The sequence below is a fragment of the Buteo buteo genome, chromosome 1 (genome assembly GCF_964188355.1).
Source record: "Buteo buteo chromosome 1, bButBut1.hap1.1, whole genome shotgun sequence".
In the NCBI taxonomy this organism is placed as follows: Eukaryota; Metazoa; Chordata; class Aves; order Accipitriformes; family Accipitridae; genus Buteo; species Buteo buteo.
The window spans coordinates 29428533-29441508 of record NC_134171.1 but is presented as its reverse complement, the minus strand read 5'-3'; the positions used below and the strand labels follow the sequence as shown (position 1 = coordinate 29441508).

Sequence of the window (12976 nt, the reverse complement as noted above, 5' to 3'; positions counted from 1 at the left end):
TCTCTATCCCTTTTTTATTTCTCATATATTTCTGCATCTGAGGGCTGATTCAGGGATGTCTGTGTGGCATGCTCTGGTGTGGCACAGACATTGCCAAATTTGTGGTGAATGTAGCCTGCTGGCTGATTTAGGATGCTTTTGCAAGAATACTTAATCAACATTTTCCTAATGCTTAATTGGAGCTGTCTTTGCTTTCTGATTTTCCAAGCTATCCTGAAGGCTAGTTAAGATATTAAAACCTTATCTGAAATTTAAACCTTTTATTTAGTTTTTAAATTTATAGCTAAATGGATAGACACAAATCTCTTCCTGTGCTTTGTTTCTAGATGTAATGAGATTGCCCTCTCCAATGCCAGAAAAAAGTGCGGTAGGTAGAACTTTTATAATTTTGAATAGATAACTGCTGCTCTTTGAGGTGGTGTTTAAATTTCCAGAGATTCTTTCCCTATCCTGGACCAAAGGTCTATTTCCATAGGCATCATGCTCTATCTCAGGATGGAAAAAATCCCATTGAAATTTAGCTGCACCTATTACCTGTATCTGTACTGCTGGTGGGAGAGGTGGTCGAAAAGCAAACGCCAGCCAGCGTTGCCCTTTACTGGCAGGTGCGGGGCTGCAGCGCGAGCCAGCCCCATGGGTAGCACCCAGGTGGTCATCTGCCCATCACCCCAGCTGCCTTCCCGGGCCACCACAGCTCACTCCTGGGGCAACCTGGGACTAACCCAGCTTTTGCCTCTGGGATGCTCGGCTAGTTTGCACTGGTGTGATGGCAAGGGTGGATGGGGTGGAATAATGGAGCAGAGCGGGATGATAATCATGTCGGGTCGTTTTCAGCGAAGGCCTCCGCCTCCTGTTCCTCCAGTTGAAGAAAATGGCAACGAAGAGGAGGAGATGGTGGTAGCAATGTATGATTTTGAGCCTACAGAACATCATGATTTAAGATTAGAGAAAGGTGAAGAATATACGGTGATTGAGAAGAACGACATTCACTGGTGGAAGGCGAGAGACAAATATGGGTAAACATGAGTTCCTTATTTTTCATTATAAAGTTCATAAGGCTGTTTCCATGTTGTAGTAGTTCATATTGACTGTGTGTCAACAAATAACTGTATTAGACCCCAGTTTGGACCCCAGCCCTGAAATCTCATCCATACCTTTATTTCTACATAGAAACCAATTTTAAAAAGTGCGGTTCTTAATAAATTCTGGGGCCTGAGTGCAAACGCTGTTGCAGAACTGGAAGCTTTTCCAGTTATATTTCCTGTCAGACTTTATGGTTTCCCAATTAAGGCACCAGCCAGGCTGCAAAGCCTTGCTAGACTGGTACAGTACTCCCGCTTCTCTGGGGAATGGCTCATTAGGGAGCAATATGGTTAACACTCAGTTCAGCAGGCTCTGACTTCCACGCTTGAATAATCACCATCTTATTTAATAGCTAGATCATTAGGGGCAATCTTTGAATGAGTTGAGAGAGAGTGGTGCTGAGATGCCTTAATGACTACAACTTTACATTCCCTGGATTAAAATTTTTCCCTGTGGTTTTAAAGGTGAAAGCTTCCATACTTCAATATTTATCAGGTCCCTGTCGCAGTATGTTAGGGGTAATGATGAGTTATCAGGCCGTGGCAGGCTCCATATGTATTTCCAGTGACTGACTGGGACCTCTGGGCGCCGAAGTGACAGAGCAGCAGAGGGTTATGCTTCTTCACCCCTTCTGCTGGTTTTCTTGGACACTTTTGCTGCCTGTATCACTTCTCTAGGTGCAGTGAAAGTTAATATGGAAATGTTGATGTGGAAAATTAGTTTCTGTATAATCAGCAGTTGAGTGCATGGGTCAGTAATAAATAAATGACAGCAAGGGAGCTCTGGTGATTAGCAGAATGAAACAGTGTCTTCTAGGCGTGCAATTTTACATGTTTTCACTCAGATGATATATTATATATTTTTTTTAGAAAACAAGGATATATTCCAAGCAACTATGTAACAGGAAAGAAGTCCAACAACCTTGATCAATATGAGTAAGTGTGAATATCTGAATTACAATCTGGAAGATCATAAAATGAAACTTATGCTTTAAGAACGACAATGTATTTTTAAAGTTTTGAAAGCAATTACTTACATATGATAGCATTGATCTCAGAGATGAAACAAATATTTGAAATAGGCATATATTTGTTCTGATTCTCCTCACTAATTTTGCTGTGATTTTTAGTGTAGAGTCAAGTCAGTGAGATGGCCATCAGGCATGTAGTGTTTAGGCTATTACTATTAAAGCAAAAAAAAACCCCTCCCAATTCTCTGATAGACAAGGGGAAACTTTAAAGGAAATTTACCTATTATAAGTGTGCTGAATTGTTTTTTTTAATATTAAAGTGACATATCTATCCAAAGTGTGTGGCAGTGAGATAGTAGAGTACAAAATAGTGGAAATAATTCAAAGTAAACAGCAGAACAGAGATTTTGGAAGGCAGCTCTAGGTTTCAAGAGAATATATCACTCGGTGCATTTTAAGTCTCAGTGTATGCATATAACTTATCAGCTGTAAAAGCTTTTTCCAGTTTATGTTTAATTATGGAGTATTTATTTAAGAACTTCAGGATAATGTTTAACACTGTAGTCTCCAAGCCTGTTGTTCTTGATATTCAAATGTCGCTACAGCATAAACCGTTGTGCCTGAGAACTTAAGATATATCTCATGACTTTCAGATAAAATGGAGCTGTAAGGAAAGAATTAAAACCAGTTTACAAAACCACATTAGTAGCTCCAAAACTACTCTCAGCCACGTATGGCTCCTACTGCTGTGTTTTGACAGAAGGTCAAATTTCTTCTGGGATTTTGCCCTCAATTTTACAAGAGGGATTTACTTGTTCTTTGTTGCTTTCTCATCTTTGAGGCTCTCGTTAAGAGCCCTGCCCTGCTCTGGGCTGGGCTGTGGGGCTGGCAGAAAGGGAAGGAAGGAACTGGGCTGCCTTATCTGGTCCAGCCACTTTGTGCCTTACCACCTTGGGGCTGTAATTCTGAGTCACTGCGCAGTCCAGGGAGGATTACTCCAGGTCATCTACCAACTGCAAGAAACCACTACCTCTGGTACAGCAGAACTTGATCAGAGGCTGCCGTGCCACTTTCTTGCTTGGTTACCGCTGTGACAGCATAGCTCAAAATGATTGCACCATGCCGTTTGCGAGCTGCGTGTTTTTCCTTTTTATGTTATTTGCTGCAGCTGGCTGAAATGTCAGTGCTTCTGTGGCTGCTTTAACCTGCCCGTGCAGCACCGAGCCTTGGGGATGTGCAACCGTGACATTTAATTCACTTTCAAGCTCCTCTTTGGTAGGTGGGTCCTCCCTGGAAAATCAGAACCGTGAAGTTATTGAAGAAACAGCGGTCTAGCAGGCAGCTCCGCAGGTGGCTCGACCCATGTGTGGGCAGCTGCTTCCCTGGGGCTGCCAGTCTGCCCTTGGGCTGCCGTTCAGAGCAACTACTGCCATCAGCCTGCATGTCTTTGAGAGGTGTTTTTGCCACAAAATTAGTTCAATTACCTGCACTTTATTGGCTTCTGTGGGGTCTCACTGGATGTTTTTTTTCAGGGCGTTTTTTATGGGAGAACGGCACAATGTAATAGGGACTGATTTTTGCACATTAACAAAGTTTCAGTTCTTGACCTTCGCTTACCATAAAACTATTGAATCTGTAGCTTTGTAATACTTTGTTTTAAGCATTTTATGTAAATCACGCACCTTGGAGAAGTTTTGGTTACTGATGTCGTGTTGCAGGTGGTACAGCAGAAACCTGAACAGAAGCAAGGCAGAGCAGCTCCTCAGAAATGAGGTGAGCACAGCAGCCTTACAGTATTAACTGTAAAATTCGCGTCAAGTAGCTTCTTTTATTAAAGTGAAGGCTTATTTTGGCATGTGCAAATCACAGAACGAGTAGAAGAGACGTGCAGTTTAAAACCGCTTGTACAAAACTGTCGATGTGCTTGCATTTTAGGATAAAGAAGGTGGTTTTGTGGTGAGAGACTCAAGTCAGCCTGGCCTGTATACAGTTTCCCTTTATACAAAATTTGGAGGGTGAGTTTCTGTGGCTGCTCTGCACACCTTGTCTTGTCCAAATCCATGGCCTGGAGGAAACCCCAGGAGAGAGCTCAATAAAGCAATGAGGGCTGCTGTGATAAAAAAGATGGGTGACTAAAATGAGCTTCTTGACTCCATGGTTAGGTCGTTTGGTTTAATCCAGTGTAGACCTGAACCACCCAAAGGAGGAGGTCTTGCTCTCCCACCCCGCTCCGTCTCTTTCCTCCTGCCAGCCCAAGTGTTTGCCTCGGCGTGTGGGAGCTCGCTGGGCTGAAAATTAACCTTTTGTGGGTTTATCTTCAACTTGGTCTGAGCGCTGAGATGACGGTGAGTCACCAGCGCTTGGGATCTTTGATATTCAAGCTGTTCCTGAAACATGTGACAGTGGGCACCCATGCTGGCCCTTTCGGTTTCCTTTTCCTAGTCAATGTGATCCTCTTAAAAAATTCACAACAAATGAAGTTGTATTATTACTAATTGTTATTATTGTTATTATTTTTCCAGAGAAGGTTCATCAGGAATAAGACACTACCATATAAAAGAAACAGTGACGTCACCGAAGCAGTACTACCTCGCAGAAAAACATCTCTTTAACTCCATTCCAGAAATAATTGAGTATCATAAACATAACGCAGCAGGTAGGTGGATTGGATTTTTCCTGTTGCTTAGGGTTGATTTGAAAAGGAGTGTGAGGTGTTTTTAGGGCTTTTTATGAAGGTTTTTAGGTTTTTATAGATCCTTATTTCTTAGGGAAGTCATGAGACACTGCATTTTGCCTTTTTCCAATATAGACAATAATTTGAAAAGTTTTGTGTAAAAATAAATAAATAAAAAGTAATGCTACTGTCCCTAGAGTAGCAGAAGAACAGCTGTATTGAGTCAGGAAAAATTCTTTCAGCTCCACATTGTGTCTCCAACAGCTGCTATAACCCACAGCAGATGGATAGGGATGGTACTTCCCCAGAGTATTCCCAGGCACTAGCTTATTTTACCTGCAGGCCACCACCACTTAAAATGATCTTACCTTTCCATATAGCAAACAGATGAGGAGAATAGTAATGTGTTCTTCAGGAAATCCCTAAAGATGAGTCTTCAGATCTACGGCTGATGCTGGTGTCCTCCCACTGTATGATAGGATGGGGAGAATTCAGGAACTGGGTTCAAGGCACAGATACTAATGTAGTATATTTTTTCAAGTCAAGTCTATGCATAAATTTCCCTCATGAGCTATATTTTCCAGATGTTTATATCAAGCTCAGATGACCCAACATTTCCTGATGATATTCTGGAAAATATGCTCCAAAAACATAAAACTGCCTTTCATTTATTACAACTGATTTTACTACTTATTTTTAATTGCTTCATTCCTTTTGTCATATCAAGTTCTGACAAGATTTTAGGAGAATATTCAGCTGGCATGCAGCATTTATTTTATTTATAAAAATATACATAAACTGAAACTGGTGGGATTTGTATGTGTGAAACAGAAATGATCAAAAATAACATTGTGAGTTTTAGGTAATCTTTCTGATCTATGGAAGGGGTCCTCAGTCTTTTTGGTGCCAGCATAACTGTAAAGGCCAAGTATGTATGCATGTATCTGTATCCATCTCTCGCCAGTAAAGAAGATGCAACAAGTTAAATGCAGTGAGTGCTCCTGTGTACCTCTTGTAGGCACTTTTAATAGTCAACACAATGCAATAGCAGAAAATATGGCCAAAGCTGTATATAACGATAAGCGTATTGTTAATCAGTGTTGAAGTTTGCAGTGAACACGTGGCTGATTTGCTGCCTGGTGCTATTTCAGAAGTAAACTGTGTCTCTTGAATTATCATTGAACCTCAGGTCTCGTTACCAGGCTGCGTTACCCAGTGACCCCAAAGAAGACGACAGCACCAACAACAGCAGGATTCAGCTATGGTAATTGCGTGTTATCTACGCATATCTACGTCACCTACACGTACCTTTTCTAATGATTTTATGTATGTTAAGACGCTACAATATTTTCTAAAAATTTTGAAAGACCTAATTTTGTGCTGTGATTGGCTATAGTAACTTATGTGGGTCCAGGTTGTACCTCGGAGGCCCTTGCGCAGAGGATCGGCATGCAAAGGCATCACGGCTGGTGGCGGGCATGTGGTGCCAAGGGCAGCAGTGAGGAGAGGCAGAATGTGTCACCAGTGCTTCAGGGGAATTTGGCGTCTTCCTCCATGCTTTTGTGGACACCTTGAGCTCTGCCCAATTAAAGAGCTGTGGCTTTGGCTCTTCATAAGCCTCTGGACTTCTGACTCAACCTTGGCCCTTTGATCTTTGTGGAGGGGTTACTTTTTTTTTTTACATAAATTTGGAATAACCTGTTTTAAGCATGGCACATCAGGTGATGTGAGCAACTGCTATGTATTGGCACAACTTTCTATGATGGCAGCTTGTTGAAATCAAGTCTGACAATATCAGTACGTAATTATTGGCCTCAAGAAGGTTTGAGTTTTGCCTTGTGTGTTGGTCAGGAGCTGCTTAAAGGTCATGTCTACCTAAAAGTGTGTTTGTTTTGTGAAGTATAGAAGTGTTCAGTTTTCAAGGTAATTCTAAGAGGTTTTCTCCCTAAATTCCCTAATTTGCTAGTAATCCAGTTTCCCTTTCCTCTTCCTTATCACCTGCCAGTTCAGTAGGTTCCTTAATACAGGAGTCACGGGCTGTCATTTGTTTTGTTTTATAGAGAAATGGGAAATTAATCCCTCGGAACTGACATTCATGAGAGAACTGGGGAGTGGTCTGTTCGGCGTAGTGCGCCTTGGGAAATGGAGGGCGCAGTATAAAGTGGCCATCAAGGCAATTCGGGAAGGTGCAATGTATGAAGAGGATTTCATTGAAGAAGCTAAAGTAATGATGTGAGTTGTGTGCTTGGCACTCTTACTGGCAGTTCTAGGCCTCTGATGCCATATGCTGATTGTAAATAAAACATTTGGGGCAGGTGGTATTTTTTGCAGTTTTGTGGGTTGGAGAGCTAGCACTGGGCGGAGGAAGTAATAACGACACGATCTCAATCTTTTCAGGAAGCTAACACATCCTAAATTAGTTCAGCTGTATGGTGTGTGCACACAACAGAGACCTATTTACATCGTGACGGAGTTCATGGAGCATGGCTGCCTTCTCAATTACCTGAGACAAAAACGGGGAGTTTTGAGTAAAGACGTCCTGCTCACTATGTGCCAAGATGTATGTGAGGGAATGGAGTACCTGGAGAGAAACAGCTTTATCCACAGAGACCTGGTAACATCCCATTAGGCTATATACTCTTCTTAGAAGTTTTTATTTTCGAGCTTACTTATTCCTTTTTGATACAGCCTGTTTGTAAATGACTGCTTTTTGTTCTTGCAGAAAATTCTAAGTAGTTTAAGTTGGCTGTTTAGGTTCTAAGCAAGTGTTTAAAGCTGCGCCATCCAGAAAAAGATGAGAGGTTTCTCTCTTCTGAGAAAATGGAATAAAATCTGAAATTTTTATAAAGAGTTGATAGCTATTTGCACTGAAATAATAGCTTATGTCTGTTCTTTACTGGTGCTATTTTCACCACTCCTGAATCCCTCGAGATGATAATTTTTTTCTGGTGATTTTTTACAAAATAGTTTAGTTGTCAAAGCAGTACTATCAAGAGCAAATGCACGTGTACTTTTTATTCCAGAGAATAATGAGAATACACCACTGAACTTTGTAAATCGGTGAACTTGCTATGCAATGAGGACAAAGTCCTCGTTAGACCATTGTAATTTGTCTGCAAGAGACTGCAAGTTTTTCATCAAACGCTAACCATTCCCTTTGCAGGCTGCCAGGAACTGCTTGGTGAGTGACTCAGGAGTGGTCAAAGTGTCGGATTTTGGAATGACAAGGTACGGCTGAGTGTGCAAACATACTTGTGGGGATTTGGGAAAATTCACCTAACCCTTGTACTTAGCCATAAGGCAACACATGCCCAGCAAAAATACAGGCAAAAATTATCTTTTTCGACCTCTCTAGGGAGCATCATATGGTTCATTTTTTTTCCAGTGCCTTTAAAGCTTGTTCATTCTATGGTCATGTGTGGATTTCCTCACTCACTTTAATTCTGGAAAATCAAAACTAGGCAGTTTATTCTTTAGAGAGGTAAGAGTGTCTAGCGTTTACCATGAGAGGACTGGCTTTAAACTGACTCTGTGGTCTGACTGGTCTTCTACTAGCAACTTTCTGTAGCATCTGTGAAAATCTTGCAAATTTTAATCTTGTAGTGATGCAGGGGGCACATTAGAGCTTGTGTCTCAGACAGCAGAGCTCATGCTGCAGAGATAATAGTTGTTAATCTGTATTTTGGTAAATAAATGGTAGAAAGAGGCTGTTCAGTGCGTGTGGAATCCTCTTGAGGTAGGTGGTTCAGAGTTGCATCTTGCTAGCCGAAGTGCTGGGAGGTGCTGAGACCTGGAGAGGGGTTAATTTCCTGCCCTTGTTAGCGATGTTAGCAACCCACGGGTGCTACATCAGGTGGGTGACGCGTGGGTGAGGCAGGGAGTGGGGAGCAGCGCTTGTAAGGGAGGTCTTAAAGCACTGTGGTTTGACCATGCTCTTCTTGGCTTTTGCCACCTTTCTGTGCTACTGAGCTTGCATGTCCCCTGACATCTGAATTCAGACTGGCTGGTGAGAAACAGAGCGAGAAATCTATGCTTTTGCATCATTTTCTTTTGTAATACAGACGTTTAACTTGTGGGTGGCCTAGACCTGTGTTGTATAGCTAATAGTCACAAGAGAAGACTCTGAGGTAATCAGAAAAATGAACTGGGTCTTGACTGAAACCTTAGTACTGCCCCAGAGAAGCTGTTTTTATTGTGTGATGCTAACAATCATGGCCATTAGGTGGCAATATGAGCTTCTAATATTCAAATCCAAATCTAAATTATGATTTGCAGGCTTGGAGGCTGACTGAAGGATATAATGTTTTTCTTTTCTTTTTTTTTTTTTTTTTAGGTATGTCCTTGATGATCAATACACAAGCTCCTCAGGGGCTAAATTCCCGGTGAAATGGTGCCCCCCCGAAGTTTTTAATTATAGCCGATTCAGCAGCAAGTCAGATGTCTGGTCCTTTGGTAAGATATTCATCATTGAAAGAAAGCACTGTTTTTACATTTTATAGATAGCAATTAAGCCCAGTTATTAGGAAGGATTCAGACATATGAGAAGATCTGAGAAGAAGCTCAGAGAAACCATTTGCCATGGTTTTATGCTTGCATAAAGTTCCACAGAGAGCTTTAGAACTGTTATTTATTAAAACCTATGCTACTAGAATAAGATATTTTCAGCAATGACAGATGTGAACACTTTTTAGAATATGGATCTCAAACTATTTATCTATCAGAAATCCTGAGCCCAGGGCTCAAAATAAACATATATTATTAAGAAATTATTCGCTTATTTTCTTAATCTTCTTTTTAAGGTGTTTTAATGTGGGAAGTATTTACGGAAGGAAAAATGCCCTTTGAAAAAAGCTCCAACTATGAAGTGGTAACAATGGTTAGCCAAGGACATCGTTTGTATCGGCCCAAACTAGCCTGCAAGCAGGTGTATGAAACAATGATGATGTGCTGGCAGGAGGTATATACTTCTTTATTTTTTTGTCTTTGAATTGAAAAAAAGGTCAATCTAGCAACAGCATTTAATGTCTCTTGCAGCATTCTGACTGTATCCAGCTCTCTCAGCTATTCACGTGTTTATTGCTAAAGCAAAGCTCTCCCCCTGGTTTGCAACTGAACTAGAGCTGTGATAAGAAAAACCACTGAGGAAATTTCAATGAAACAGACGGACTGTCAGATTCAGTATGCAAAGGCATTTAGTAACAAAATAAAATAATTGGTAAATCTGTGCTGGTCACAATTATAGCTGCATACAAATACTGCTAGCAAAAAAAATTCAGTCAGAATGGCCCAGAGGTGGAGAATTTGATTTTATATTGCCTCAGTTTATTAATCATTACAGAAACATGCCAGAATGACTGAAAATATTTTTGAAGGAATGCTTTATTACCTGATTATATATTATATAGGAAATATAGATTAACTGCAGTTGAATCTAAATATAAATCCCAAGGTTTATAAAGAAAGTTAAAAATACATGGTACTATTAATCCTCCTAACCCAGAAAGATCCTGACTGTACAATTTTCACAGAGGTCAAAGGGGCAGTGTCGTGGTTTAGTCCCAGCCAGCATCTAAGCACCACGCAGCCTCTCACTCACTTCCCCCCCACCCAGTGGGATGGGGGAGAAAATCAGGAAAAGAAGTAAAACTCGTGGGTTGAGATAAGAACAGTTTAATAGAGCTGAAAAGAAGAAACTAATAATGATAATGATAACACTAATAAAATGACAACAGCAATAATAATAAAAGGATTGAAATATACAAATGATGCACAGTGCAATTGCTCACCACCCGCTGACCGATGCCCAGTTAGTCCCCGAGCGGCGATTCCCTGCCCCCACTCCCCAGTTTATATACTAGATGTGACGTCCCATGGTATGGAATACACTGTTGGCCAGTTTGGGTCAGGTGCCCTGGCTCTGTCCCGTGCCAACTTCTTGTGCCCCTCCAGCTTTCTCGCTGGCTGGGCATGAGAAGCTGAAAAATCCTTGACTTTAGACTAAACACTACTCAGAAACAACTGAAAACATCAGTGTATTATCAACATTCTTCTTGTACTGAACTCAAAACATAGCACCTTACCAGCTACTAGGAAGACAATTAACTCTATCCCAGCTGAAACCAGGACAGGCAGCAGACCCAAACTCAATGCTATCAACTAAATCAGTATAAAACTGGTTTTGTCGTACTGAAGCGGAAAGTCTCTAAGAGGATAGGTGCATTTAATAGATGCCTCTAATTTTGAGAGAGAAATTGAGGAAACCAAGAATGGGAAGAGCTACATGATTTATTTCTAGTTAGTCTTTGCCACAGGGGGTGCTGGGAAAAAACTGCTCTTTTCCAGTAATAAAGATGACATACTGTCTGATGCTTGTCTTGGAGGACAAGATGCTGGAACAGAGAGCAATTAGTCATCAAAACAACTGGTGGATGTCTAAAACTTACAAACCAGTTGGTTTATGCAGTGGAAAAAACGTCAGAAACAACAGTGCCCTGGAGGGCCACAGAATGACAAATAAGTCTGTAGTTCAAAAAAGCTATTCACAGGAGCTAGGAAACTACAGATCATTAAATTTTGTTTGTACTTGGTAACCTGCTTGAAATGGTCATTAAAATGGAATAATAAATTACCTAGAAGATAATAAGTTATTTGTTAATGCTCTTTGAATGTTAATATTTATTTATAGGACTTACATGAGCATCAATGAATTGAATAAAAATTTACTGATTTCATCAGGGGTCCTTAACCATAAAAATCTAAGCAGTCATCACATGGGAGAGAAAGAATCTTTGCAAATCACAAACAGGACACAAGTAAGGGCAAGATACTGTCAGTCTGTCATAAAATCTGATTAACTGTAGGTACCTCAGTCCTTGTTTAATAAATTTATTAATGATTTGTAGAGGGAAGTGAATACTGAGGCTTCAAAATTCAGCAGGTGATACAAATCTAAGGAGGCTGATAAATGGAGGAAAAGTGCAAGTTAACCCAGACATTCAGAAGATGCTAAATTAACTGTGTCAGGAAGGTCAGCGAAGAGATTATCTCAGTTTATTGCTGTAACTAAAAAAAAACAAACAGGATGTTATGACACAGAAGGATCTCTATGGAGAACAGAGTAGATAGAGGAGGCCGTTGTGTAAGTCTGATGCAGTCTCATTTCGGAGTCCAAAAAATAAAGTAGAAGTAAAAGAGGTTTCAGAGAATGACACTCAAAATTCTTAGGAGCATGAACAACTTGCGTAAAGAAAGATTGGAGCAATTCTTTGGGAGAGGTGGGAATGAGGAAGAAAAATGAAGAAGTGTAGCATTATGCAAAATAATGAATTATTATGAAGAGTGTAGTCCAGCAACACCTATTTATGCTTTTTCAAAGTGTAGGAAAAATAAAAAAAGGTGATGCTTACTGAGATGAAGCAACACATTCAAAATTCACACAATGAAATCTTTTTGCATGTCACAGCTAATGAAATGGTAGATTTATAGCCATAGAATGATATCAAGACTAATAATTTATCAAAATCAACACAACTTTACTGCTTTCTGATCACAGCTGTGCATGCTTTTTATTTTTAGAAACCAGAGGGACGCCCGACTTTTGAAGACTTGCTTCACAAAATCATTGATATTGCAGAGGGTGAAGATGCTTTCTGAAAAAAAGACAACAGCAGCACAAGTACAGAAAAGAAGCAGCTTTCCAGAGATGTGGCTTCACCATTTCTTTTAAAAGGCTTGATCCTGTAAGCTGCTGGATGCTGCTAAACAGCATGGGGAACCTGTAACATCTGATCCACTCCAGCACAGAGTTTTACATGATGTTGGGAAACGAGCACAGTATCTTCAGCAATACTAGCAGTCTCTATGTTTTCTCTGAAAAGTCAGCATTGCATAGCTGGCAAGTTGAGCTCTTTATGGAGGAAGAGAGAGAATGTAGGCAAAACCCAGGAGCCTAATTTGCATTTAGTGGGTTGCATTCATGTACATACACTCCACGTTTCTGTGTTTCTCTTTACACAGGCAGTAGTTTTAGTAGTGATTTGCATGCTTAAGAGTTGAAGGTGTCTATAAATGGCTATTTACTGACATTGAGATGTTCCCAGAGATTCTCCAGAAACATTATTTTTCTTGGTTGATGGGTGTTTTATGACACATCAAGAGCACAAAACATGCCTCTCATTTGCACATAGTAAATAGGTTGTTAACAGCACAGTCCTCAATTTAGTGTAACACTCAAAAAGCTTTGCTTCAGA

At 40.5% G+C, this 12976-nt stretch overlaps 1 protein-coding gene across 3 annotated transcripts in view; it reads left to right on the top strand.

The window, feature by feature from the left end:
* TEC (tec protein tyrosine kinase) overlaps positions 1–12936 on the top strand; it is a 52990-nt gene extending 40054 nt beyond the window's left edge. For all 3 annotated transcript variants that reach the window (XM_075025422.1, XM_075025439.1, XM_075025431.1), the window contains exons 6-18: positions 327–367; positions 835–1016; positions 1953–2018; positions 3772–3826; positions 3989–4068; positions 4576–4709; positions 5917–5991; positions 6788–6959; positions 7125–7341; positions 7891–7955; positions 9061–9179; positions 9527–9684; positions 12303–12936. In XM_075025422.1, coding sequence (XP_074881523.1) covers positions 327–367; positions 835–1016; positions 1953–2018; positions 3772–3826; positions 3989–4068; positions 4576–4709; positions 5917–5991; positions 6788–6959; positions 7125–7341; positions 7891–7955; positions 9061–9179; positions 9527–9684; positions 12303–12380 — 1442 coding nt within the window. In that variant the 3' untranslated portion in view covers positions 12381–12936. The remainder of the gene's footprint in view (positions 1–326; positions 368–834; positions 1017–1952; positions 2019–3771; positions 3827–3988; positions 4069–4575; positions 4710–5916; positions 5992–6787; positions 6960–7124; positions 7342–7890; positions 7956–9060; positions 9180–9526; positions 9685–12302) is intronic.
* Positions 12937–12976: the final 40 nt, after the last annotated feature.